Source organism: Trachemys scripta, chromosome 3 (genome assembly GCF_013100865.1).
Source record: "Trachemys scripta elegans isolate TJP31775 chromosome 3, CAS_Tse_1.0, whole genome shotgun sequence".
Taxonomy (NCBI): Eukaryota; Metazoa; Chordata; order Testudines; family Emydidae; genus Trachemys; species Trachemys scripta.
Genome location: NC_048300.1, coordinates 65,738,857 through 65,764,558, shown reverse-complemented (window position 1 = coordinate 65,764,558; position 25,702 = coordinate 65,738,857). Strand labels below are relative to the sequence as shown.

Sequence of the window (25,702 nt, the reverse complement as noted above, 5' to 3'; positions counted from 1 at the left end):
ATCTAGTCTGAAATGGTGAGGAAGAGGTGGGAGTTTGGTTAGCCAAACATGGGAAATATTACTATTACATAGCATCAGTGTGTGTATTACAAAATCTCTTCTTATGATTCAGGCACAGACATTCCCACCCTCTTTATCTCCTCCCCCGACACAGACCTTTGGGAGTTTGATGGAAAAATACTACTTTCTGATAATTCATGGACAAATGCCAGTTACCAAGATTCATCTGTGGATGGCTCTGCTTGGATAGAGTGAAGTTGGCAATAAGTGCTGAAGATTGCTTACTTAGCAAATAAGTGGGGAGGTGTAGGTAATATCGCATGACAGTGATGGAATTTTGTTCTCTATCAGCTCATGTTTGATGGTTTACAATGATCTGCTTTTGAGAACATGGTTATGCTGCCATAACCTCTTTCCAGAATACAACCGAAGAAAAGAGTAACATATGTGTGTGGAACATATGAGAATGGATCAGGCAGGAAGAATAAACAGCCTGCTGCTTCTTCAGAAGCACAATGAATCAGCTTCACAATGACTGGGAACATGGGATGGATAATCTCAACCAGTGTTCGTAGATTAAATGTGCCACAGTATCCACCAAGCTCTTTTCTTTTCTTCCTGATGTGTGTGAGATACCCACTGATATTGAACAAGAGCTGCCTATCTTCATGACCGCTCAAGTACATTCTGAGTGCTATGCACTGTTAACTGCTGGAAGCCTGGTGACTCCTGAGTATTGTACACAATGGTCATCCAAAGTAAACATGGATGGCATGCTCAGTAAAATAAAGATGGTCACATCAGTGTTGTTGAAGAAATGCTGGCATAAGGAAGGAAATACAGATTATAGCCATTTTGAAGCCTGGAAAAGAGGCCACTGACCCCCAAAAGATACTGGCCCATCTCCCTCCTTAGCAGGTGCTATAAATTGTTGGAGCGGCTCCTACTTCAAAGGTTGTAGCGGATACTGGAGCATCTGGTCCCCAAAGAGCCGGCCAGATTAAGAACTAGTTGCAACTGCTGTGACCAGATGCTGGCCTTAACCAGCTACATAAAATCCAGTGAAAATTAAAAACCGCAGCAGCATTCATTGACATTCTGCATAAGATACTGTATGGCGCAGAAGTCTCCTGCTGAATGAATTAGCTTTTCGGTGCTAATCAACCATCAGACTTATCACTGAGATGCTGAGTAACAGAAAAATCACTGTACACCTGGTGAATCTGCCAACACATTGTGGAGATTGAACAATAGCCTCCCACATGGATCCGTTTTAGGGCCTGCACTGTTCTGTCTCTGTACCAGCAACATTCTGGTCACATCATACCATAAATTCATCTATGAAGATGACACTGTGCTAGCAATGCAAGCATAGTCTTTGAAGGCCACAGAAAAGGTCATGAACTACCACCTCTGGACATTTGAGACTTATTTCAGAGCTTGGCAACTGAAACCCAACACTTTGAAAACACCTGTGTCTGCCTTCCACTTGAATAACCATGAGGCTGAAGTGCCAAGGAAAGTGGACTTCTGTGGTCTGCCTCTACTCCATGACCACAATCCTGAGTACTTTGGAGTTACCCTTGATCAGATGCCAAGCTGTCACCAACATGTTGACAACACCAAAAAGAAGATAAAGACAAAGGTTAATATCATCAAGAAGCTCACAAGCATATACTGGAGATGTGATGCAAGCACGCTTCGAACGTCAGTACAAGCCCTGGTCTTGCCAATGGTGGAGTGTTGTATGCCAGTTTGGTAAAATAGCTTCCACACCAATCTCATTGACACTGAAATCAATGCTATCCTCACAATTGTTAGCAGCTCTCTCAAATCAATGCCAATACTGTGGTTACCAGTTTTGGCGAGCACTGTGCCAGCCAACATCAGGTGAGACATTGGTGGGGTCCAAGAGTACAAGAAGATCCTGGCCGCTCTGGATCTGCTGATACACTAAGACCTCATTTTGTTGCTACTTTCCCCATTCAAATCCAGGAAGCCTTTCTGGATCTGTGTGTCAATGCTACAGGCCAATGGAAAGAATGCAAGAATTTTCTGGCTTGAATCTTGGGCCGCTTGTGTGATATTCTGAAGACCTGACTGAAGATCCAGCGAAAGAAGTCCTAAGATTCTGCCTTCCCCATAGGCAGTGGACTGCAATCAACCGCGTTTGGAAAGTGTTCAGAGGGTATGGATATCTCCAACTCGAATGGAAAATCAAAGAATCACCATATTGTGACTGTGGTTAGGTACAAACAGTGCGATGCATCAGACAACTGACCCATTCGTATTTGCAGTGGTGGCACAAGGGGGAACGCGGTGGCTACCCGAGAAGCATTAGAATGGTTTTCAAATCTCAAAATTTAGTTACAATCCAAGCCCATTGCTTTTCAAATGACATACACAAGAAGAAAATACAGAAACCATGGACACAATAATTGAATCTGTACAAATTCCCTGGCAGAAATTCACCATCCGCTCCCTTGGCTAAAGAAAATTGTATGCTGTATGATACTTAAGTAATGTGGTACCATGAATGTTTAATGTGTATGTTTTGTGTTTACTGGGTATGTAAAGAAATTGTAATCCAAACTTCACTTTTTAATTAAAAGTTTTGTCCCTTGTTGTATACTGTGATATGACTCTATGTTCTCCCTCCTCCCTTCTACAAACTGCTTTTGTATAGTCGTTCTCACCCAATCTCTGAGTACAAACTGTTTGGACACAAGGATGGGGGAGGCTGGGATGATGGGTCCTGGAGAGCAGTGAAAACCTATTTGGTGAAACCTCCTTTTCCTGTGTGAACTACTATATTGATTTACATGGTCCAAAGAAAACACAACTCTTCTTTTCTACTGCCAACAATTGATAACAGTACTCTTGGAAAAAGGGCAAACATGGAGTCAAGTAAGGTATGGTCAGAAAAATGATAGTGTTGTAAGCATATTTGCTCCATGTGTGTATTCGGAGTCCTATCTGCCATCTTTGACAAAAATAAAATTTTACTCTTTTTATGCCTGTGAATCTAAAGAGTTGTAGGACACTGAGTTGGATTCTTCTCTGGCTCACATATCAACGGAAGTGTTAACTAAGTTCTAGTTGTATAATCTTTTATCTGGAGCTGAATGTTTACAGAGGTACATACTTGAATAGCACCTCTGCTGGATTAGGATTGCTGGTGGTGATGCTGAGTTAGAGCAAAGCCTGGCTTTCAGATTGCATGTTGAATTTGCAGGTCTTATTTTCCTTTAAATGGATCAAATTTGTTTTAGAATCGTTGGCTGCATCTGGCAAAATTCAGACCTGTAATTCTCCACCGGTGCATCAGCATCAGTGATAGCAAGAAAACATGGCTAAAAGCCTCTTTCTTTTTAGTGTAGTTTTAGGAAGTTTCCATTTCAATATACATATTTAATTTCTGCCTTTTTTTAGCCTGTGCTGTATTTCAAATCCGATAATTTGTTTTTCAGAAGCTGAGGTATTAACCGCATCATGGTGCTCTAGTGGAATGCTTGCAGCACACAAAAGTTCTGTAGTCATATAGAAAATATTCAGTTGATGGGATTTAGCAAACTATGGCATGTGCTAATTTTGAGTCTTTTTTGTTACAGTTCCCAGAGTGTGGTTTCTTTGGCATGTATGACAAAATTCTCCTCTTTCGCCATGACCTGAACTCGGAAAATATTTTGCAGAGGATTACATCAGCAGAAGAGATACATGAAGGAGATCTTGTTGAGGTTGTGCTCTCTGGTAGGTCCTTTGTAGTTCAATGAAGCCATTCTTATTATTGAGTAAAACAGTCACAGTATTACAGTACACTGTCTGCAACAATATAACCGTGGGCTGTGGGTCTTGAAGCTATTTGGCTGAGAAGGCTTTGAGGCAGATTTCCAAAGAAATCCAGAGTGCTCCCTGAAATGGTATTTGTGATTCAGTGAATTTGTCTTCCCTGTGGCTACATCTGCACTAACAAACTTTGTGGTCTTAATCCTCCAACTCTGGTATTAACTGTGGAAGCTAAAGTATAGATAGAACTCAGGTGTGGTTTCCTTCCACCTTCCCTTTTCCCCCAGCAACCGTGTTGTTTATACCTAGGTCTGCACCCTTTCTATTTTACAGTTTCCATCAGTGGTGGATTACAGAAGAAAGAGTAGCAGCCGTGTTAGTCTGTATCCGCAAAAAGAAGAGGAGTACTTGTGGCACCTTAGAGATTAACAAATTTATTAGAGCATACTTTTGGAGTGGGCTGTAGTCCACGAAAACTTATGCTCTAATAAATTTGTTAGTCTCTAAGGTGCCACAAGTACTCCTATTCTTTTTGAGAAAAAAGAGTGCTAATGTAGATGAGTCTTCTGAATCATTACCTGTCAGGATGTGGTGTTATGAGACATTGTGTTGCTTGAGTGAACCATCTTGTACAGTGGTTCTCAAACTTTTGTACTGGTGACCCTTTTCACAGAGCAAGCCTCTGAGTGTGACCCCCCCCCCTTATAAATTAAAAACACTTTTTAATATATTTAACACCATTATAAATGCAGGAGGCAAAGTGCGGTTGGGGTGGAGGCTGACAGCTTATGACCCCCCATGTAATAACCTCGCGACCCCCAGTTTGAGAACCCCTGAGCTTGTAGATGATGCAGAAAACAAAGTTGGCGGTTATTAAAGAACCCATTGCATTTTTCAAAATCTTTGCGGTGTTGGGCTCTATGGATCTGATTCAAAGCCTACTGAAATAAATGGACATCCATGGACTGTTGGTAACGTTGGAAATGGAAACCTAACAGAGTATGTCTAACCTGCATTTTAAAATCTGTGCAGTGAGTCTTGGAGCCCGGGTCTACAGATTATGGCCTGCAGGACTCTCACTATAGCACTAAAAACAGCATTGTAGACATTGTGGCTCAGGCTCTGAAACCTGTTCCCCTCCCTGGGCTTTAGAGCTAGCACTTTGGCATATATTAGTAACCCAGGGGGAACAGAAAGCAGGGGTATGATAACTGAGGCCCAGAATGCCACCTTGGATACTGAGAGGAATTTCTTGCCTAGTTTCTGAGACAGGAGTTAGATCCAGCCAGGGAAATGGGAATTGCATTGGTCACTGTTCTCCTTGATTTGTCTCAAGCAAAACTGGGAAGGCAGTTTTCTTGAACCATGTGTCGTAGCACAGTGAAGCATTCTCTAATGCCTGAAAGTGCAATATGGTAACCCAATTTTCTTCCCTTGTCTCTTGTTGGCAGAGTACTTCAGAAGACAGTAAAATTTGAGTTGTCACCTGTGTAGCCTGGTTTAGCATTACCCTTTTAATTACAGTCTTGCCAGTTCTGTATTCACCTATATTGTTCCAAGTTATTTTGAATGATCTTTTAAGTAATGTTTTGTGAGGCACCCTATCAAATGTTTTAATAACATTAAATTATACTTAATCTGCTGGGTTTTCTTCATTCATTAATTTTGTAGCTCCATATGCGTGCAATCAACCATGTTTGTGAGCACTAAATATTCTTCAGTAGCAAGTACTGTTTGGTACTCATGATTCTGTTATCTCATAGATTAAAAAGTTTGGCTAAAAACTGTGCCTGAGTGTGTATGAGAAATCCTCCAAATGTATGGGATTTTGGGATGTATTTTTTGTATTAAACAGCTTGATGGTGTTCTTTGCAACTAGTGTTTTAAAACAATGAACTGTTTCAATAAATATTATTCTTACAGTCACAAATATATAATTTACTGCAATTTTTTTAAAGCTTTGGCTACAGTTGAAGATTTCCAGATTCGTCCTCATGCACTTTATGTGCATTCTTACAAGGCCCCTACATTTTGTGACTATTGTGGGGAGATGCTTTGGGGTTTGGTACGACAAGGATTAAAATGTGAAGGTAAGTCAAGTGTTAATAGCTGATAGATGAATCATGATGTTTTAGCTTTTATCTTTACAGAAAGTTACAGGGAAAGTATAATGGCAGGAACTGTATCTTAATTACGTTGTATAATTAATTTGTTGGTCAGCGATGAATTCAGCTTTTGGGAAGGAGCATAGTTCAGTTGGAGCTTTGACTGTATATCAGGAAACCTGAGTTCTGTTCCTGGCTCTGACACAAAATTTGTATGACCTTGGGCAAGACACTTAATTTCCCTGTTCCTGTTTCCCACCTGTAAAAAAAGGGAATAATACTTAACTCCCAGGGGTTTTGAGAGGCTCAATTAGTGTAGAGTTTGAGTTCCTTGCAATAGCTTTTTTAATAGTTTAATGGAGTGAGTCCCAAAGGGGAACTCTTTTCCATATGGCCTTTGTCCAGCTGGATTGTGGAAAGTGTTGCAGCCTGTTGTCAGCAGGCTGGTGTCCAGGTACTTGAAACACACCACTTCCTGCCCATTGGCTTCCTCTTCACTCCTGTGGCTTCAGCTTAGCCATGAGAGCCTGCCTGTGGGAAAAGAAGTGAGGAAGATCAATAGCCACACACGATCTGAGAGACCCTGATTCCAGGTTTTATCAAGTATCAGGCAAGGGTAATTGGAAATAATTATTTAGGTAAATGTCAAACTCCAAAATTTTTAGTTCAAAGCAAGCCATTATTGTAAATTACACTAACAATAAATACTGAGTTTCCTATTCTATTACATTAACTGAATCTAAACAAATTGCTACTTTTGTCTGCTATGTTTCTGGATTTATATTTTTCCTCTCTGCTTTATAAAAATATTACTACTATACTTGCCATTTTAAAATATTTTAATTATTTGTGCCACAGGAGGAGTTCTGTTTACATAATTTTTTCAAACTGACGTTTTTAGGCTGTGGATTAAACTACCATAAGCGATGTGCCTTCAAGATCCCAAATAACTGTAGTGGAGTGAGAAAGAGACGTTTGTCTAATGTGTCTTTACCAAGTGCTGGGCTTTCAATTCCCAGACCAGTGCAAACTGAATACACAGCCACTGCCACTGAAGAGGTATGTAACAAAAATGTAAAAACAAAATATACTTTATACACAATAATGCTGAGTTAAATCCATCATGTTTCTGGGAACTAGAACCAGCTATATCATAATTGATTTAAATTGAGTAAAAACTAGTTTAGATTAACCATTTCAGACCATGCTTGTTTATTTTTAGATTGCTGGAGAATCTTTTACACTATGACATTTGATGATTCTGTGTTATTACAGGGATTGTGAAAAGTGAAATTTGAGGTGGATTATAATTTATGTATAATTTTGCCATTAACTTGTCATTCACAGTAATGTGTATTCTTTAAAAATCTTGGGATAGGAGAAGATAAAATACATTGATTCCTTTTGGAATATAGGTTTAGTGTGCAATTACTTATCAGTCTATAATAGTTAATTGGGTAAAACTCAGTATAAATTGTACATTTATAGTGTGAGAAGAGAGAATGTTCCACAGAATTCAACAAAGACATTTATGTAGGGAGTAAAGATCTTACAGGAAGTATTCTTCACATAGATATTATCCACAGTAGTCCCCCACTATTAAGAGAGATGAGGAATTAACACGAGCTTTTATATCCCAGACACGGCAACAAAACATCCAAGGGACAATGGGGTCATTAGATCAGTTATATTTGTTACTAACTGTGACCAGTGGGTGGGAGTAAGATAACTGATATTAAGCCTGTTCTTACCTTGTAACTGTCTGTTTAAAAAATAAAATTTAAGAGTTAATTGCAATTGATAGAAATAGCATTGTGTGGCCAGAGTTATGGCAGGTGATATGTTGCGGTTACAAAATTTCTGCATTGTTGTCTTTGTCCAGGATTCTGCATCCTAATTTTTGTCAAGTTTCTTTGCTGTCATATGTGTTGGATTGAGGTTAATTTACTCAACAGATGTGCCTAACAAATATTTATTATAGCAAAATATTCAGCCAGTAGTGATCCATTACTTACAAGTGTGAAGCTCATTAGGACAATCTTATCTCAGTTGCTTCCAGCACTAGACAGTACAGCTTCAATGTCCCTTTGTGTAACAAACTTATTTATATCATTTTGTTATCTTTTCTTATACATATATATTAGTCTCTCATTTCCATATTAACTCTCCTCCCTTGTCAGTACAAGTTTAGTGTTAGTTCAAATTGGTCTTTTCTAGGTTTGTAGTTACTTTATTTTTTCTTGTTCTCACAAATATGATTAATTTGCAGTTCTTACACATGTGCAACATTAAACATGATTACTCTGCAGTTTTTTTACACATACACACTTCTACATCTGCTTATGCTGTTAAACGTTATCAAAACAGACTCTTAAAATGAATAGCAGGCTTCTGCCAGGCCTAAATATGTCTCTGCTCCCAACAATATGATGCCAGAAGATATAGTAATCCTAGGCATAAACAGTTTTAAATTTGGCTAGAGAAACAGTGAAGCATCTGCCCCTTTCAGAGCTGTCTGGTAAAACTTTTTATTCCTTGAGTGACTGAACTCCATTGTGGGAAGGGAATACCAGACTTCAGTGAAGCAACTTCACTTTGTATCAGCTGAGGATGTAGTCCAAGGTCTTTAATGTCCTGGTCATTAATGTCAGACACTATTACTGTCATTTACTATGTTCCGTTGGCGTGTTTGGTGTTGTACAGTACATGGAGGGAGATGCATTTCCTAACTTCAGAGACCTTACAGTATAAATTTTACAGACAGTACCATTCAGGAACACAATACACCTTTTGGTCAGAGACTGGAGGGTCCAATCTCAGAGAACTGAAGATAAATACAACTAAGTTATCACTGAAAATATTTGCAGAAGTTCATTTGAATGACGATCGAACAATCACTATTTCTCCACCTAATGTGGTATATCCAATTTTTTTTGCATACAAATTCTGCATATTTGCCCAGTGCATCTTAAATTTCATCTTTGTTTTTGTTTTCAGTGTTAAGGGGATTAAATTTACAATATAGGATACTGGATTTGCAGTCTTGTCAGTTGGTCCTATGTTATTATAGTTTGAGTTTTGCAGTGCCACATTCCTCCACCTTCTCTGATGTTCAGTGTTTTCCATATGGTTGTCCCTGAAACTAAGTACTATTATTCTCCTTTAATAAACAATGCACCTAGATCAGCAGTAAGGCTTTGAATATTTCATTTAAAATGTTAAATTGCACATTATTTTGGATTTTGATTTTTTTACCAAATTTAGTAAATTGTCCTGGCATGCAAAGCTTTCTGAAACAGTGTGATGTGGCAGGTGTCTATTTTTGAGTTTATTGCTGTAACGCCTCCCATTTTGGAGGAGTCTGCATGTGAGACTGATGTTTATCATAGGCCTGTGCTGTTTCTGAGCTTTTACCATACTACCTGAAGAAATCAAAAGTGGGTATTTTTGGTTTTGTTTATCATTTTAGTCCTTGTGGAAATACAGATTCATAAACTTTTTCCTGCTCTCTGCAAATCTTTATAGTATTGTGCTTCTTTCAGACTTCCAAAATTACTTCTTAAAACTGCCTGGCCAACATGCTCTGCAAAATGATGTTTGCTCAGTGTCCGGGCCAAGCGCCCCTTGAAAAAAATAGTTTCTAAGCCTGACATGTTCTTATTAGAATCTCATGTGCCTCCTCTATTCCAGCGCTGCCACCCAGAGCCCAGCAAGAGAATTCCCTCCTGGAGTGGGCGTCCAATCTGGATGGAAAAGATGGTGCTTTGCAGGGTGAAGGTTCCTCATACCTTTGCTGTCCATTCCTATACTCGTCCCACCATATGCCAGTATTGCAAACGTTTGCTCAAGGGCCTTTTTCGCCAAGGAATGCAGTGTAAAGGTAGGAGATCAGTGCTCTACAGCAATCAGATTAATTTCAATGAATGTTACAATATTTAAACATTTTAAAAATGAATCTCATTATATAAAATAGCTTTATTTAAAACAGAATTATATATTTAAGATAATTGCAGTTTTTATGCTTTGCTCCATTCAAAAAGGTGGTGTATTAATTGGATGTATAATTTTGTGAATAATGTACTTGAATAATAAATTAGTTAACATGTAGATCAGCAAAGGTAATCCTCCAAGGATCATTCTGAGTAGCTCAAAAATATTGTGGAAGACATTCCCTCCTTTAAAAATCACTTGCATTTCAACTAGAAGCTTTTAAAAAACAAATAGAAAAACTCTTAGAGACACTGTCAAGTATAGTACTTAAAAAGACCTAGATCACATTTTTCCTGTACCAGTTTAGTTTCTTTCCATTAGGTGCACCTGTGTTTATAGGGAGAACATCTTAGCATATCTCTAACTCATTGTTTATATTCTCACATCTTTCTCACAGCTCTCAGAACATGGCATATTATCACGTTCTTTCTCTATTGACTCTGCATTAGCAGAATACCAAACACTACAGACTTTACCTACTCAGTGTTTCATTGCTTTGTTTGTGTAAAGGGGTTGTCATTCACTGCTCATGAGTGCATCCTCAGCCCTTCTGGTCACTCTGCCTTTGGCCAGTGGGGGGGATCTGGGCCCGCCCACTACTCTGAGTCCTAAGCCAGGGACACTATGGCTAGCAGCCACTGCTGCTTCCTTCACTACTATCTATTGCAGCATTCCTTGGGCTGCTTTCCACTATGTCCTATCAGCTTGTTGGGTCCCCAGCCTGTTCCCTGTTTAAGCAGGGTCTCTCCCAGGCCTCTTTGCCCAGAGAGTCCGTAATAATCTCTCCCCTGTTCTCTCAGGTGCATTCACCTGGTGAGCTTCTAACAAGTCTCTGGCCCTTCTTGTCAGGGCTATTTTTCCGAGGCCTCAGTGCCTGGAGAGCTTCACAGTCCTACCCTGCTTAGGCAGGGTTTCTCCCCAGTCTCTGTATCTGTGGAATTTCCCAGCCTGCGACTGCTCTGTCCAGTTGCTGCAGCGTTCTCAGCCAGCCAGGAACAGCATCCTTCCTCCTCTGGCGCCAGCCAGCAACTGAGCTGTCCAGGCCCTGCAACTCCTTTTATATGTGCCTTCTAGGCTCTGATTGGCTGCCTCCCCTGCAGTCTCTCTAGGCCACTTGGCCAAACCCCACTGTATTGCCTTTTTCTGGGGTGGGGTATGGTAAGACTGCAGAGCCTTCCAGAGGGCCTCAAAGGGCCTGGTACACCATCACAGTTTGTCACAGAGAGAGCTAAAAATCCCAGAGTGGTGAATCTTAAAAATTAACATAGAAAAAGAATATTTTACAGTCTGATGGACATTTCTGCTTGGAGTATACCAGAAGGTCAGATTTGGAGGCTAAACTATTTGGTCATGTTTTAGTATATTTGAGACATGTTGCCCAATAAATCTACAGTAATCCTGTGTGTAAATAGCTTTTGTTTAAAACTTTCTTTCGGTTTTGTTTTTTTTAGTCTATTATGTAAAAGTAACTGTAAAATTGAACACCAGACATCAGTAGGTTCCTTTGCAATGGGAAGAGTTATAACCTCACATCTTTCATCTCTGCTGGTATTACAGCTTGGAAATTCTAGGTTGCATCCAGGATTATTTAGGATTTTGAATCGCTGTCTTGTAGGACATGCACTGTTGTAATCAAACAACGAAGCTTAAAAAGACACTTGAAACTTTATTTTAACTTTTAGAGAGTGGAAATGGTTGACAGCAGCCACTTCAAAGAGAACTGGTCTTGAATCCATCCAGACACATGGAATTCCTCTATACCCAGTTTCAGGGAAGTGAATTTCAGTAGATATAGATAGCAAAAAAGCATAGAGAAGTGAGAAATGGGCATGAAAGAAGAGAGATGAAAAATAAAGATGACTAGCATTTCATGCAGTGTGACACTTTCTTCTCAGTTCCTTATTGGGATTCTGAGCATCGTCATCTCTCCAGCTACTCGAAAGTAAACCAAGAAACTGACCTTGTTCTGTAAATCTTACTAGAAACAACCCTGGAGAAAAGGGACAATTACTTTGTTGACATTTCATCACTCTAGACGCTCAGAAGACTAAATAAGGAAGTGGTTGGCCCCAGCATTTAGCTACTTAGGTTAAAAGGTAGGAGGCTGAGCTGTTTCTGTTAATCCTGAGGAAGTGAGAAACCCCTGGTGACTCCTGCTTCATGTGGGCAGCAGCAGAGAGGGCCAGATTGTTGGTTCAAAAGCAGTCCTGGAAACAAAGGAAATATTTAAGCTGTGATGACTGTACTGTACCGAAGGGAGAAATATCATGGCCCTGGCAGCAGGGGAAGTCTTATAACCTTGACGGGGGTGGTGAAAGACCTGGTGTCATAGTGGCCATGGTGGTTGCAATGAAGGTCGGAGCAAAACTTTAGTCCAATAACAGCAGGCAGAACAAAAGGGGGGGAGGAGCCAATCTTTGATCCCAAAACAATGGGGAAAAAAGGGAACTGGGGATGAAGGGAGAGTATGAAAGAAGAGAACCAGAGCAGAGTAGTAAAATCAGGATTAAAAAAACAAAACAAATGAGAGAGACAGACAGAAAAGAACAGTATATTTCTTGGAGAGAGAAGAGATGAAAGGATAGTCATAGATGCCAGTATGATTTAATGAATTGCAGTGGAGGCATCTCAGCAAGTGACTTCGTGACAAGATTGTTGATGTGCTTTCTGGCCTGAAGTTGGTTGAATATCTTGTTGAAAATAATGTGATTGTTATTTCAGAGGCTCTTTCTGAGTATGAGTAAAACTAAACTATATGTAATGACATATGTGGATTTTTTTCTATTTTAGATTGCAGATTTAACTGTCACAAACGTTGTGCATCTAAAGTACCTAGAGACTGTCTTGGAGAGGTGGTTTTCAATGGAGGTAGGAAAAACATGTTTTCAAATAGTGGAATATCTCTGGAGACATAACAAAATACACAAACCTTACTTTTATTACTTTCTGATCCTGTCAACTCTGAGTATTTTAAGGCTAAAGTTTATTAAGTGCCCTTTTCCACTCCTCCTTTTTTCTTCCTGGAGAAGAATTAGTCCCTATGAGATAATTGAAAATTTAAGACCTGTTTGTCTCTGGTGGTTTAAAACTTACTTAAAAAAATCTTGGCAAACTCAGTATACTTCATTTGATATTTCTCTTGAATCAAGAATTAGGAACATTTTTTCATGTCCAAAAATGAGTTTAAATTGTGATCAAACTACTCAGTGTTTTTCATGAAGGACCGCTTTCTTTGTTGAAAAAAGAGCCATTTTTAATGGAGTAAAATGGAAAATTGTATGGGGAAACATTCTCTCTTAATGACACATTTTAATGGCCAGTCAGCCAAACAATACTTTGAAATGTGCTAGTAACATTTCTGTATGTATCTGAAGAAAGAGAATTTCCACTAACTTCTTAACTCGTTGGAGCTTTGGTTTGTTTAATAGTACTCTGTTCCCAAAAGGCTTGGGGGGGGGGGGGGGGGAAATGTCATCTCTTCCTAAATTCTTGAGGTTTTGCCCTTTCCAATATCATTTCTCCCTTGGCTGTCCTGACCCATTCAAAAGGGAGGACATAGGCTTGATTCTCCATTCTGTCTGAGCTTTGTGAAGATAGGATGGAGAGAGAGTCACAGATGACTGATTGCATCTCCCTGGTCCTGGGTCACCTAGCAATATAAGTGAAAGCTTTGGGGGAGCAGTTTTAACTTATGCCAGTGAAGAATTGAGTGTGTACGAACTCCGTTCTGCAACACCTGCCTTTGGATTGTTCCCAACACCCCCCTCCTCTGTATGCTGGAGTGGGAGGTTAGCTGGCACAGGGGGAAGCTTTCCATTGGTGGAGTGTTCTCTTAAACAAGGAATTGACCATCTCTGGCCACTTTAAGGCTATTTTGCATTACTCACAGCATATGTGGTACAAAATCACTTTAGCAAACCAGTGAATCCAGACCATAGAACTTTGCCTGTAATTTTCTTATGAGGACTGTTTTGGCCGGACCTCCTTGACCAGGCGTGATATGAAATGAGGCCTGCAATATGTTTGTTCTTTATACTCTTCTGCATCAGTAATGGAAAAAAATTAGGGTTCTTAAATGGTTTCACAGGTGTGGGCGACAGTCTTTTTGTTTGTCTGTGACTTGATTTTTTTGTGTGTGTGTAAGACTAGATCAGAGAGGAGAGTTCTGTGACTTGTCATTAACTTAAGATAATTCTATCTGTTGTTAGAACCTTCTAGTCCAGGCCAAGATTTGGACATGCCAATGGAAGTTGACAGCAATGAAATAAACAGTGATGGTAGTCGGGGTTTGGATGATGTAGAAGAACCTTCTCCTCCAGAGGACAAAATGTTCTTTATGGACCCTTCTGATCTTGATGTGGACAAAGATGAAGAAGCTGTCAAAACTATCAGGTAAGCAGCAACACAGATTGTTGTGCTACAGGCATTCCATTCCCCAATACTTTATACTGAAACACAGTGTTTTGCACAGTTCCAAATTTGTTGTTGCTAGTCAGGTCTTCATTTTCAGTTTTACAAAACATTCAGTCCCAGATAAAGATGAAAACCAAGTAAATTAAAAGCCTAGATATATGCTGGGATTTTTTTCTTGCAAAGGCTGCTGAACTGTGACTGTCAACCTGGAAATAAATCAGCTTATTGAAAAATGGCTAGAACTACAGATTAGTCAATGGAAAATGCCTTGCTGACCAAGATCTTCATGCCTATTTTATGCTACTGACCTCGTACCAAATTAATTCCTACTGTAAATAGGTCTAAATGGTTTTAGCTCTTGTGTTTTAATTTCTTGTGAGCTGGGCTAAAGAGGGTGATATGTTAGTTTTTGTAGTTTAGATTTTGATGTGAGTGTTGATTTCTCTGTGTACAGCTTGTATACCAATTGTCTTTACTTACATAAAGTGGGGGGTATTGACAGTTGGAGAAGAAGGATTTGGTATCTGAGTTGATTGAAATTAAATACCTTCTTGGGCTTGAATAGGACAATCATTATCCAGTTTGGGTTAGTTTACTTTATTTTATTATCTATTTTTTTTAAATTTCTGTATTACTTTGAAAAGTGTCAGCTGGATTCTCTGAAGCCATGTTTGCAAACTGTTCCCACCAGTGCTACCTCCACTTTCTGGACAGGGCATTGGTGGTTTTTACCCACAAAGTTGGATAAACCTGCAGATTTAATTAATTCATGTATAAAAATGTTAGAAGCAGCCAGAGCCTTGTCTGCACTTGAGCTAACAGTAGTGGGATTTTTTTTATTTTTTGGGGTGGGTAAAATTGTATAGTGCAGGTATGGCTCAAATGAAGAAAGTCCATCTCTAGCTAGATGGACAGCTTATGTCACATGTGCAGGCACAGATGACCAGTGGAATAGCAGTATTATGGAATAGCGTAATCAGTGGACTAGAATAACAGTATGTAGGCATTAGTGATACTATTTTCTGGTTGTTGGAGGAAAAAAATGACCACTTTAGTTAATCTTTAGTGAGACAGTCTAATTTCTCTAGTCATTTTCATTCCAACCAGGCATATCTTATTTTCAATTTTGTAAACATATCATTCTGTTGTAAGTGCTTTGGCATTTGTACTGGGGAAGCTAGTAGGAGCCTTGTGACAACGTGTTGCTGCTGAAAAATTCTGCTATTCAACTGGATGCTCATTAAGCTAATGACATTCAACTTATTTAGAAGCTGACCTTGTCAATCAAAGAAATAGCATTTATAGGTAAGAAAAGATGTCTGTTCCTGAAAACACACAGTATAGTACTGGTATAATTGTCGTTAAATCTTAACGGTTTCTGATTAAGTTATAACCTTTTTTAAAACTTAGTCCATCAACAAGCAATAATATTCCACTAATGAGGGTTGTACAGTCAATCAAGCACACGAAGAGGAAGAGCAGTACAATGGTGAAGGAAGGATGGATGGTTCACTATACCAGCAGAGACAACCTGGTTAGTAACTTGAAGTTTCTTCATATATCTATTTTATTTTAAGGGTTACTTGTTTAAATCAATAAATTAATTTCCCTTTTTAAAAAAAAACTGGTTTAATAATGTATTGACGTCCTTGTTTAGAATTTCATTTGAATATATTTAGATGTATACAGTAACAATATGGCTAAGCAAATCTAGCAAGATTCAATTCCCTGTTTGCTAGCCCTGAAATTATCTAGAGTGTCTATAACTCCATAAGGGTGTATTTAGCAACAACAGCTACGTATCTTCCTCTTATCTGGGGCCAGATTGTATTTTCTCATCCTACAGTGGCAAGATTCTTTAAAAAGAAGAACAGGAGTACTTGTGGCACCTTAGAGACTAACAAATTTATTAGAGCATAAGCTTTCGTGGACTACAGCCCACTTCTTTGGATGCATCTGAAGAAGTGGGCTGTAGCCCACGAAAGCTTATGCTCTAATAAATTTGTTAGTCTCTAAGGTGCCACAAGTACTCCTGTTCTTCTTTTTGCGGATACAGACTAACACAGCTGCTACTCTGAAAAAGATTCTTTAAGGGCTTCATTCATGTTCTCCCCCCTCCCCCAGTTTCCCCCTTTTGAACCTCAGTATACTGTTAGCAGAATTGATGGGTCCTTCCTTTTGAGTCCTTAGCAACCTGTTCCCTATGCCACCTATTGATGAAGTTTGCTTTTGTAGTAGTCCTTACATCAGCTCAAAGGGTAGAGGAGAGTCTGGCTCTCATGACATGTTCTCCTTGTTTCAAGATGGTTGGGTCAGTCTCCAAGTTTCTCCCCAGAGTTGTCTCAGAGTTCCAACCAATCCATTTACCTCCCAGTTTTTTCCCCCTCAATCCTCACTCAGCTCTTGGGGAAGCTAACCTTAGCTCAGGTGCTGTAGTACAGACACTGTCCTTTTGCATCAACAAGAAAAAATCATTCAGTAACATACCCAGACTATCCATGGCCTTTGCTGATAAGAGTTATGGGACGACTTGTATTCTCACCAAAGTTGTCTAAGTGGGTCTTTAATTTTATAAAAACAGTTATGAGCTAGCCAAGTTAGATTCCACATTAGCACTCATTCCACTAGAGACCAGGCAGCCTTTGCTGCCTGTTTGAGGAATGTCTCAGTACATTTTAGGGTAGCTACAGGGAGCTCCAGCCCACACCTTTACAAGACGCTACTCTTTGCCAGAGGCTTCCAGATTGGTTATCCTGCAGTCATTTTTTTTTTTTAAAGTAGGACTCCTGGTACCCACCTCCAAGCAAATAGACTGCTTTTTGTTAGTCACCAAGAGTGGAATGCAAGTGGACAGTCACTCAACAGAGAGAACAGTTACTCAGCATGCACTAACTGTAGTTCTTTAAGATGTGTTGTCCATATGGATTCCATGACCCATCCTCCTTCCCCACTACTGCAGTGTCCTCCTCTGGGATTCTGTATTGGCAAAGGAACTGAGGGATGGTTGGGCCGTCTCAGCCCTTAATACCCTTGGGTCTGAGGCGTGTAAGAACATCTAAGATGCAGGTGTGGCCCCTGCAGACATTGCTAGCCAAAGTAATTTGATCTTGCCTGAATGGGGCACACGCACCATGAGTTGAATCCATGTGGACAACACTTCTCAAGAACCACAGTTACCGTAGGGTAAGTAACCATTCTTTCCAGTTTGTGGAATGTGTCTGTTCTTGAGTTTTAAAAATTGGCGTATGTATCCCAAAGTACATACAGCTTCGTGCTCCCAATGTAAACTGAAAACTCTAGCAGTGGTAGCCTGACGTGTGCAGTATATCTTGTGTACCATAAAACAACTCTGTACTTTAAATGTCTAGAAACTGAAGTTTTAGCAGTTTTGTTTGTTTGTGCCTAATGATACTCTGTGATATGTCTTGTAGAGAAAGAGACATTACTGGAGACTGGATAGTAAATGTCTTACGCTATTTCAAAATGAATCTGGAACAAAATATTACAAGGTAAGTAATAATACTCAGCAGTTATATAGCACTTTACTTGTTACTTTACAAACATCCAGTTTATCCTCAACAAACCTTTGAGGTAAAATGATAAATGTTATCCCTATTTTATACATCAAAGCTGAGGCAGAAAGGTTGTGATTTGCCAAAGGCACCAGATAGGAAGAGCTAGGACTATAACCTTAGAAGCTCATGCTTCCCATTCCTCTGGGAATCACCTGGACTAAATGTCTCTCACTTTAAAAATATTTAAACTGTTGTTATTTAAAGACGTGTTAGCTTAGTATATGAAGTTTCTTAGCAGTTATTGGATAGTTTCGCTAACTGGATACACCATTCTACAAGTAGATCGTGTGTTGTGCAGTTGGGGCTATAGTTTAGAATCACAGCAATGTAGGGCTGGAAGGGACCTTGAGAGGTCATCTAGTCCAGGTCCCTGTGTTGAGGCAAGATCAAATATACCTAGACCATCCCTGACAGGTGTTAATGTAACCTGTTCTTTAAAACCTCCAGATATTCCACAACCTCCCTGGGAAGATTATTCCAGTGCTTAACTATCTTTATAGTTAAAAAGTTCTTCCTAAGATATATAAATCTCCCATGCTGCAGATTAAGCTGATAAGACTTGTCAGATTTTAGGAAGAGAATGCATTGGAAAATAAAATTCCTTTTACAAAAGGTATTGGTAAATAAATAACTATGGAAGTCTCAGAGCCTTGACAAGGAGTTTAACATGGATGATGCTCAACTTTACTAAGGGATTTTTCACTTCATATTACTTCGGTCATCTGCTCTCTTATTTCTGTAACTTGTCTGCTGAATCACTTCTGACAGATGGCTTTGTTAAAAGCCAGGGTCTTCTCTTACTATACATGTTGACTGTAAATGTTCACATGGGCTCCTGTATTTACTTTTAAGTTCATAAGATAAAACTTGAAATTGTTCTCTGAGGAGTAATTTAACCAAGATCAGTTAAATGCATTTCTGTATTCTCATCCTGCTGTGCAGCCAATCAGGAAATAGTCAAGGCTTTCCAATAATTCCAGCAGGTTATTAATATAGTAATACATTTTGTAGTGAAATGCTCAGAATGTGCTTATAATTTAAGCAGATTTTTCCTCTCTTGCTGCGCATGTTCAGGCTGTGTCCAAATCTTGCAGTTTCTTCCTCCATAACATCTCTAAGATCCAGCTTCTTCTCTGTGCACGCAGCTAAAATTCTTGTCCAAGTCCTCCTCCTTCCTATCTGGACCAATGCAATCTTCTCCTCTCCTGATGCTCATATTGCTCCACTCCAGTCCATTCAAAACACAACTGTTAAGATTTTCTTCACTCGTTGCTCACATCACGTTACTACTTCTTTAAATCCCTCCACTTACTCTTACTTTTCTACTACTTGAAGGCTTTTTGTCCTCGGCTTTAAAATCCTTCACAATTTTGTCCTTCCTACTTATCTGCTCTTGTCCTTATTGAGTGACCCTGTCTTCTCACTACAATACCAGCCTAGTTCACCTGCTTGTCCACTTTTTTACAAGCATCTTTGCATATGCTTTCCCACGCGCATGGAATGCTCTCCCCTAACTGGTCCATAAACTTACAACCCTCTTTCTTCAAATCTCTCTCCAAGTCCCCCTTCTGCCATCATCCTTTGGTAATTTGCCAGCTGCTAATGGCAAGGTAGAGTACCAGTGGGATTGCTTAATATTTATATAGAAGGGAATTCTTTAGTTTTTTGTAATTGTGCATGTAAATTGCCTAGGTAACCACATATTCTTAGCACTGTTGCTCTTGTCCTTTGTCTTCTATTCCTTCTTGTTTTTGGTCACACTCACTTGTTGTATCTTCTCATAGCTGTAAACTCTTCATAAAAAGGATTGTATGTGTATATTCGGCACCTAATGCAATGAGGTCCTGGGCCAAATACAAATAATACCTCTATTTAAAAAAATAAAACACAGTCCTATTACTAAGAGCCTGATCCCATGATGTTTACTTACACTGTGCTCCCATTTAAGTTAATGATGTTTCTGTTTGACTTGAGAGTACTGGATTGGGCCCTAAATATGAGATAAGCAGCAAGGTTGGAAATCTTTCTGGGCTTGTATAGAGCAATTTGGGAAAATTGGGGAGTTCATAGCAATATGAAGTTTGACATTATGAAAACATCCAGTTCAGTAATTGTAATGACTCCTAACTTCAAGAAAGAGTTCCAATATGTTATAGCTACATGTACATTTTCAATTTTTTTAACGCTTAATATTTTTCTTCAGGAGATTCCACTTTCAGAAATTCTCCAGGTGAATCAGCCTCGAGATTTCTCAAACATGGTGCAGGGCAGCAACCCACACTGTTTTGAGATCATCACTGACACCATGGTGTACTTTGTTGGCGAAAATAATGGCAACAGCCATCACAATCCTGTTCTTGCTGCCACTGGAGTTGGATCTGACGTAGCTCAAAGCTGGGAGAAAGCCATCCGTCAGGCTTTGATGCCAGTCACTCCTCAAGCTAGCGTGTGCACTGCAGCAGGACAAGGAAAAGATCACAGTAAGCAGGCAGACAAGGCACTGTTGTTCATATACTGAAGCTGTTACTGATTTAGGCTCCAGTTCGGTAAAGCATTTAAGCATGTATTTAAAGTGAAGTATTCATGTAAATGCTTTGTTGAATTGGGGCCTTACTTACTTTTTAGACACACATGGAATTTTATTTTAACTATGAAAAGAAACCTTTTCACCTCTTGTAGCACCAAACCGTAGTTAAGAATCTGTTGTCATTTCTATCATGAATGCATATTCTAAAATCTTTATTGTAGGACTGTAAAATTCACACACGGCTTGGTGCATTTAATACAGATCATGACTAAAGTACTTCTTTTATAATCATAGAATTTATAATCCTAGAATATCAGGGTTGGAAGGGACCTCAGGAGATCATCTAGTCCAACCCCCTGCTCAAAGCAGGACAAATCCCCAGACAGATATTTACCCAGTTCCCTAAACAGCCCCCTTGAGGATTGAACTCACAACCCTGGGTTTAGCAAGCCAATGCTCAAACCACTGAGCTATCCCTCCCCCTTTTAATATAAACTTTCAAAAAAAATGGGTTGTTACTTTAAGTGCAACTTCTTTAAGTTTGTGAGAAATCAAATACTCTCCCCCACATCCCTTTCACATCTGTAATGCCCCTTTGTAGTTACACACTAGCTATAAGGACAAGGAAGGGAGCCGATAATGAGCTGTAAATACTGCCAGTGGTGGGATGAACTCCTACTGCACTGAAGTTGTTAAAAGGGAGAAGAAAGGCACCACCCTTTCTTCCTCACCCTTCTTCACACAAAGCATCAGATTCACTATCCCTGGTGCACTGAACACCAGATATTCCAGGTCAATCTCTAAGTGCCTCCTTAAAACCTCTTGGCAACAGCATTCATACTGTCACCCTGCTCAGGCTTATGCCTCCACACTTGAGTTCTCCCTCAATGCTGTCCACTGCTGGTGCCCACATGCTCCTTCATCCGCCTATTGTGTCACTAAATTTGCAGGGAATCCTGGGATAAATTAATTTACCTCTGACAGTATCAAATCTCTACCTTTCTATGTGGGTAGTGATAGCAGCAGCAGAGTGACACTCAGATGCTGCCCTCAATCAGTGAGTGAAGGTAGATTCTGAAAACAAAATATGCTCTCAAATTCGTGTGATGCATATCTAGTAAACACCATATTGGTATTTAATTATGGTGAGGTATTATTTCTGTGAAATGTGATTTGTTACTATAGCTTTTTTACCATTCTTTAAATAAATATATATACTCCTTCTCAGCTTTAGCTCTAAGATACTAATATAGGCTGAAGCCTTTTTTTGGTATTTAAAAAGCCAAAAGTAATTATTTGTAACCCTTCTGATAACATGATAAATCCTGGAAACCAGTGATTTTAGTGCATTTGTTAGCTACAGTGAACATCAGTCTGACTATAGATATTAAAATTGTAAGGGATATAGATAGGTTAGCAGCTACATACATGTATCAGATCACATGAAAAAAACTTAGAAATTTGTTTTCTAAGCACTGTTTTTCATATCTGTACTGTCGATTTAGTATTTTGGTTTATGTATGTAAGGAGCTTGCAGCTCCCAGGCAGCTTCTCTTAATTGATGAATCACTGACATACTACTGTCCCTCAAAAAGGATGGCTCTCTAGGTCTTTGTCTTAATAAATTAGAATGGCAGAGTTCCCCAGTGAGTGTAGCTTGACTTAAAGTGAGAGGGAAGGAGAACTGAAGGTAGATTCAGTATACTTTTATATCATATAGTTGTACACAGTATAGTTATAGCTGTGTTGGGCCCTAGATGTTAGAAAGTCAAGGTGGGTGTGGGTTAGGTAATATCTTCTATTGGATGAGCTCTGTGGCTCAAAAGCTTCTCTTTCACCAACAGAACTTGGTCCAATAAAATATCTTGCCTCACCCACCTTGTCTCGCTAATTAACTTATATAGGCAGCTTCTGAGGGAGTATTTTGAATGTAAATTAATGATGTTATTGGGTAGAATAAGTTATGCTCTTAAGTCTCCTCAGATATGTGATCAGTGGAGAACTGTCAATCTACGTGTTATTTTTATACATGCATCAGCTTATCTGGAAGGGGCCGGTAGTTGCCCACCATACACCTGCATGGTAACTGGACTGATTTCAGGCTCTCTAAGCATCTCTATAGATGGGTGTCACATGTAGTCTTAAATAACTCCAGTAATGGTGATTTTACAAAGTTCCTCTTCCATTTAACTACCTTATCCTTACTGCAGTTTAGGCTATGTATATCTTGATGTTATTTTCTAAATTTCTTACAATTTTTGTTTTTCTTGAACTCAACTGTTTCTTGGCCAGAATTGAATATTTTGTCCCAACTGAGGCCTAACCAGTCTCAAGTAGAAGAGTACAATCATTAGACATGCGTGAACCTGTAGAGGTTCTGGTGCAATATTCAGAGAAACCTAATCCGAGTGAATTATTTGTTACCATGCCAGTTCTGTAGAGCCTTGATTTGAGGATGGAGCATTGATGGCAAGAGAGGAAGCAACAGGCTTTCTCTTTGTGCTCTGGAATTGTGTTCCTAGAGTTCAAGGCTCTTTCTGGTTTGACATATGCCTGACATTCATATTGTCCAGGGATTTGTTCAGCATAGTCTGAAAATTCACTTGGCAAATTAGTCTTTGTCCTTTTGTTGAGAAGCTTGACTCCAACCTGAAGTCAAAGGAAAAGGCAATTGTTGCTATGTTTTGTCTATTTTCTTCCCTTGTACATTGAGGTTATACTCCTAAACTTCATGTCAAAGTTGGGTCTCTGCTGAAGACTTACAGTAGAAATGTTGTGTGCTCTCAACTTCCATGTCTGCTTCTTTTACTTGAAGAGGTCTCTGATCAACCTTCCAGATTTGCTCTCAAATTTAGCAGAATTATGTCCCCCACAGCAGATCTACAAAACTAACATTTAGAATAGAACTCGCACAGACAATATTTTCTAAATTATCATGCTCGTCTGTATCTTGCTTGACTTTATATTTTCCTTCTTAGTTGCTTATATTTACCTACTCAATTACATATAAGTTCCTTAACTCTGCAGATAGCTAACAATTCCTTTTGGTTAAGATAAATGATCTGTTTTACTTTGTCACTTGATTACTTTTCTGTACCGCTACCAGAGAATTGCTGCAATTTACGATGTAGTAGGCAAATTACTTTCATCTTCAGTTTCCAGCTTCTGGCCTTGTACAAATTGTGCTAATCTTTTTACCTCTTTTCCCATCAGTTTTGGCATTTTACTAATCCCAACTATTGCTTCACAAAACAAAATCCAGACCAGTTTGTCTAAATCAACATGTGACTTTTGAGTCTGAATATATATTTTTCCTGCAGAACACCAGTGCACAGCTTTTCACCCTAGCTACATTGCTAGAAGTCTGTTAAATGATTTTTAACCAGTAACAAAACTTGACTTTTTATTCTCTTATAGTCTTATATTTTCCTTCTTATTGCAGAGGAGTTATCTCTCAGCATCTCTGTTTCAAATTGCCAGATCCAGGAGAATGTGGTGAGTCATGTGCAAAAATGGTATTATGTACCCAAACTCTTTTAAAGCAATTGATAGTAAGAAAGAATGTCTCATAAAACGGTCAAGGTAAAACACCTAAAGGTTTTACAGCCATGGAACTCTCTATTCTCATTAGGTACATAAAAGCAGTCTCCCTTATTGACATCATTGATATTTTGGTAAGTGTGTGTCATCATATGTAATACAATGACTAGAATTTCCTGAGAGAAAGTTTCTTCCCTTTTATTTCTTTTCCAAACTAATGAGAGACACACACAAAGGGAAAAATACATTTGTAGGTGATGCAATAATACTCCAAATACTTTGGCTTAATTTTTTATATTTTCCTTTACTTACGGGCAGGAGATCTGAGTGAAAAATAATTAATGTTAGTAGACAGGTTTTTAACCTTTTGTTTGACTGTCTTTTTTAGAACCCAGAACAGATTGAACTAACAGTGTGTTCTGGAATTTTTAAGAATGAGATAGCAGATATTCACCAACATTCAGAAAAATAAGTGTATGTTATGTATATGTATATATATATCAGTTAGTAAAGAAAATGAATACTTTTGTACTGTCACGATAGTGTTAAATACAACGAGGCAGATACGACAACTTACAGCAGCTTTGAATCTGCCCCATAGTTTTAAAATTACCAAAGCAACTTTAATTTCAAACTATTTGTTAAAAGCATGATTAACAATTTAGCCAGTATCATTGAATCTCCAAATGGACATTTGTTCTCTGATTGCTCCTAATGTTTGTGGCTTATCTCTTTCATGCAATAGGATATCAGCTCTGTGTATCAGATCTTTGCTGATGAGGTCCTAGGTTCCGGTCAGTTTGGCATTGTATATGGAGGTAAGTTACTGTGAACTTTTGCTTCATTTGTGCTCATGCTGGAGGTGTAATTGGTGTAATATAGTGTACGTATATTAGCTACAGTCACATTTCATATATCTACTCATATCTGAGTTGTCCCAATGACATACAGCTCTGCTGTTGTAATCTTTTGTGTTAAAATGCTTAAGTTACAACATATTATTTGTAATGTGAAATCATGAGCAAATGAAATCTGGAAACGAGACAAAATCATCGGAACAGTCTTGCTAGTTTCCTTCCGTTTCATGTCTCCTCTTCCCAGAGCAGAATCATAGAATATCAGGGTTGGAAGGGACCTCAGGAAGTCATCTAGTCCAACCCCTGCTCAAAGCAGGACCAATCCCCAACTAAATCATCCCAGCCAGGGCTTTGTCAAACCTGGCCTTAAAAACCTCTAAGGAAGGAGATTCCACCACCTCCCTAGGTAACCCATTCCAGTGTTTCACCACCCTCCTAGTGAAAAAGTTTTTCCTAATATCCAACCTAAGCCTCCCCCACTGCAACTTGAAATCATTACTCCTTGTTCTGTCATCTGCCACCACTGAGAACAGTCTAGATCCATCTTCTTTGGAACCCCCTTTCAGGTAGTTGAAAACAGCTATCAAATCCCCCCTCATTGTTACCTGTTAAGACTCCACCATCAGAAAGCAAGGAAGGAGGCAAAAGAACAGTAATTAAAGGTCAATGTAAAGAAAGAAAACATCCTTTCCATTTTGCCTTCATTGTCTACAAAGCATTGAAACTTTAATTCTTCTGTATATTAGTTGTGCTATTAATACTCTTCTTACTCTGAAAATTTTGTGATGGAGATATAAGTTGATGGGCTGGTAGCTGTACACCAGTCTTGACAGAAATTTCTTTTGCTTCTGGACTCCATGGAAAGTGGTAACATGACATTTTGTGTAAGGATTCTCTTTTAAGGTGGGA

The 25,702-nt window shown here is 39.0% G+C and overlaps 1 protein-coding gene across 1 annotated transcript in view; it reads left to right on the top strand.

Moving 5' to 3' along the window:
- The window catches only part of PRKD3 (protein kinase D3), an 85,463-nt gene that overhangs the window by 40,035 nt on the left and 19,726 nt on the right, over positions 1–25,702 (top strand). Inside the window, exons 3-13 of the mRNA XM_034764953.1 lie at positions 3,612–3,750; positions 5,745–5,876; positions 6,793–6,950; positions 9,582–9,771; positions 12,672–12,749; positions 14,090–14,273; positions 15,705–15,828; positions 17,726–17,803; positions 20,073–20,349; positions 23,839–23,891; positions 24,682–24,754. Coding sequence (XP_034620844.1) covers positions 3,612–3,750; positions 5,745–5,876; positions 6,793–6,950; positions 9,582–9,771; positions 12,672–12,749; positions 14,090–14,273; positions 15,705–15,828; positions 17,726–17,803; positions 20,073–20,349; positions 23,839–23,891; positions 24,682–24,754 — 1,486 coding nt within the window. The remainder of the gene's footprint in view (positions 1–3,611; positions 3,751–5,744; positions 5,877–6,792; positions 6,951–9,581; positions 9,772–12,671; positions 12,750–14,089; positions 14,274–15,704; positions 15,829–17,725; positions 17,804–20,072; positions 20,350–23,838; positions 23,892–24,681; positions 24,755–25,702) is intronic.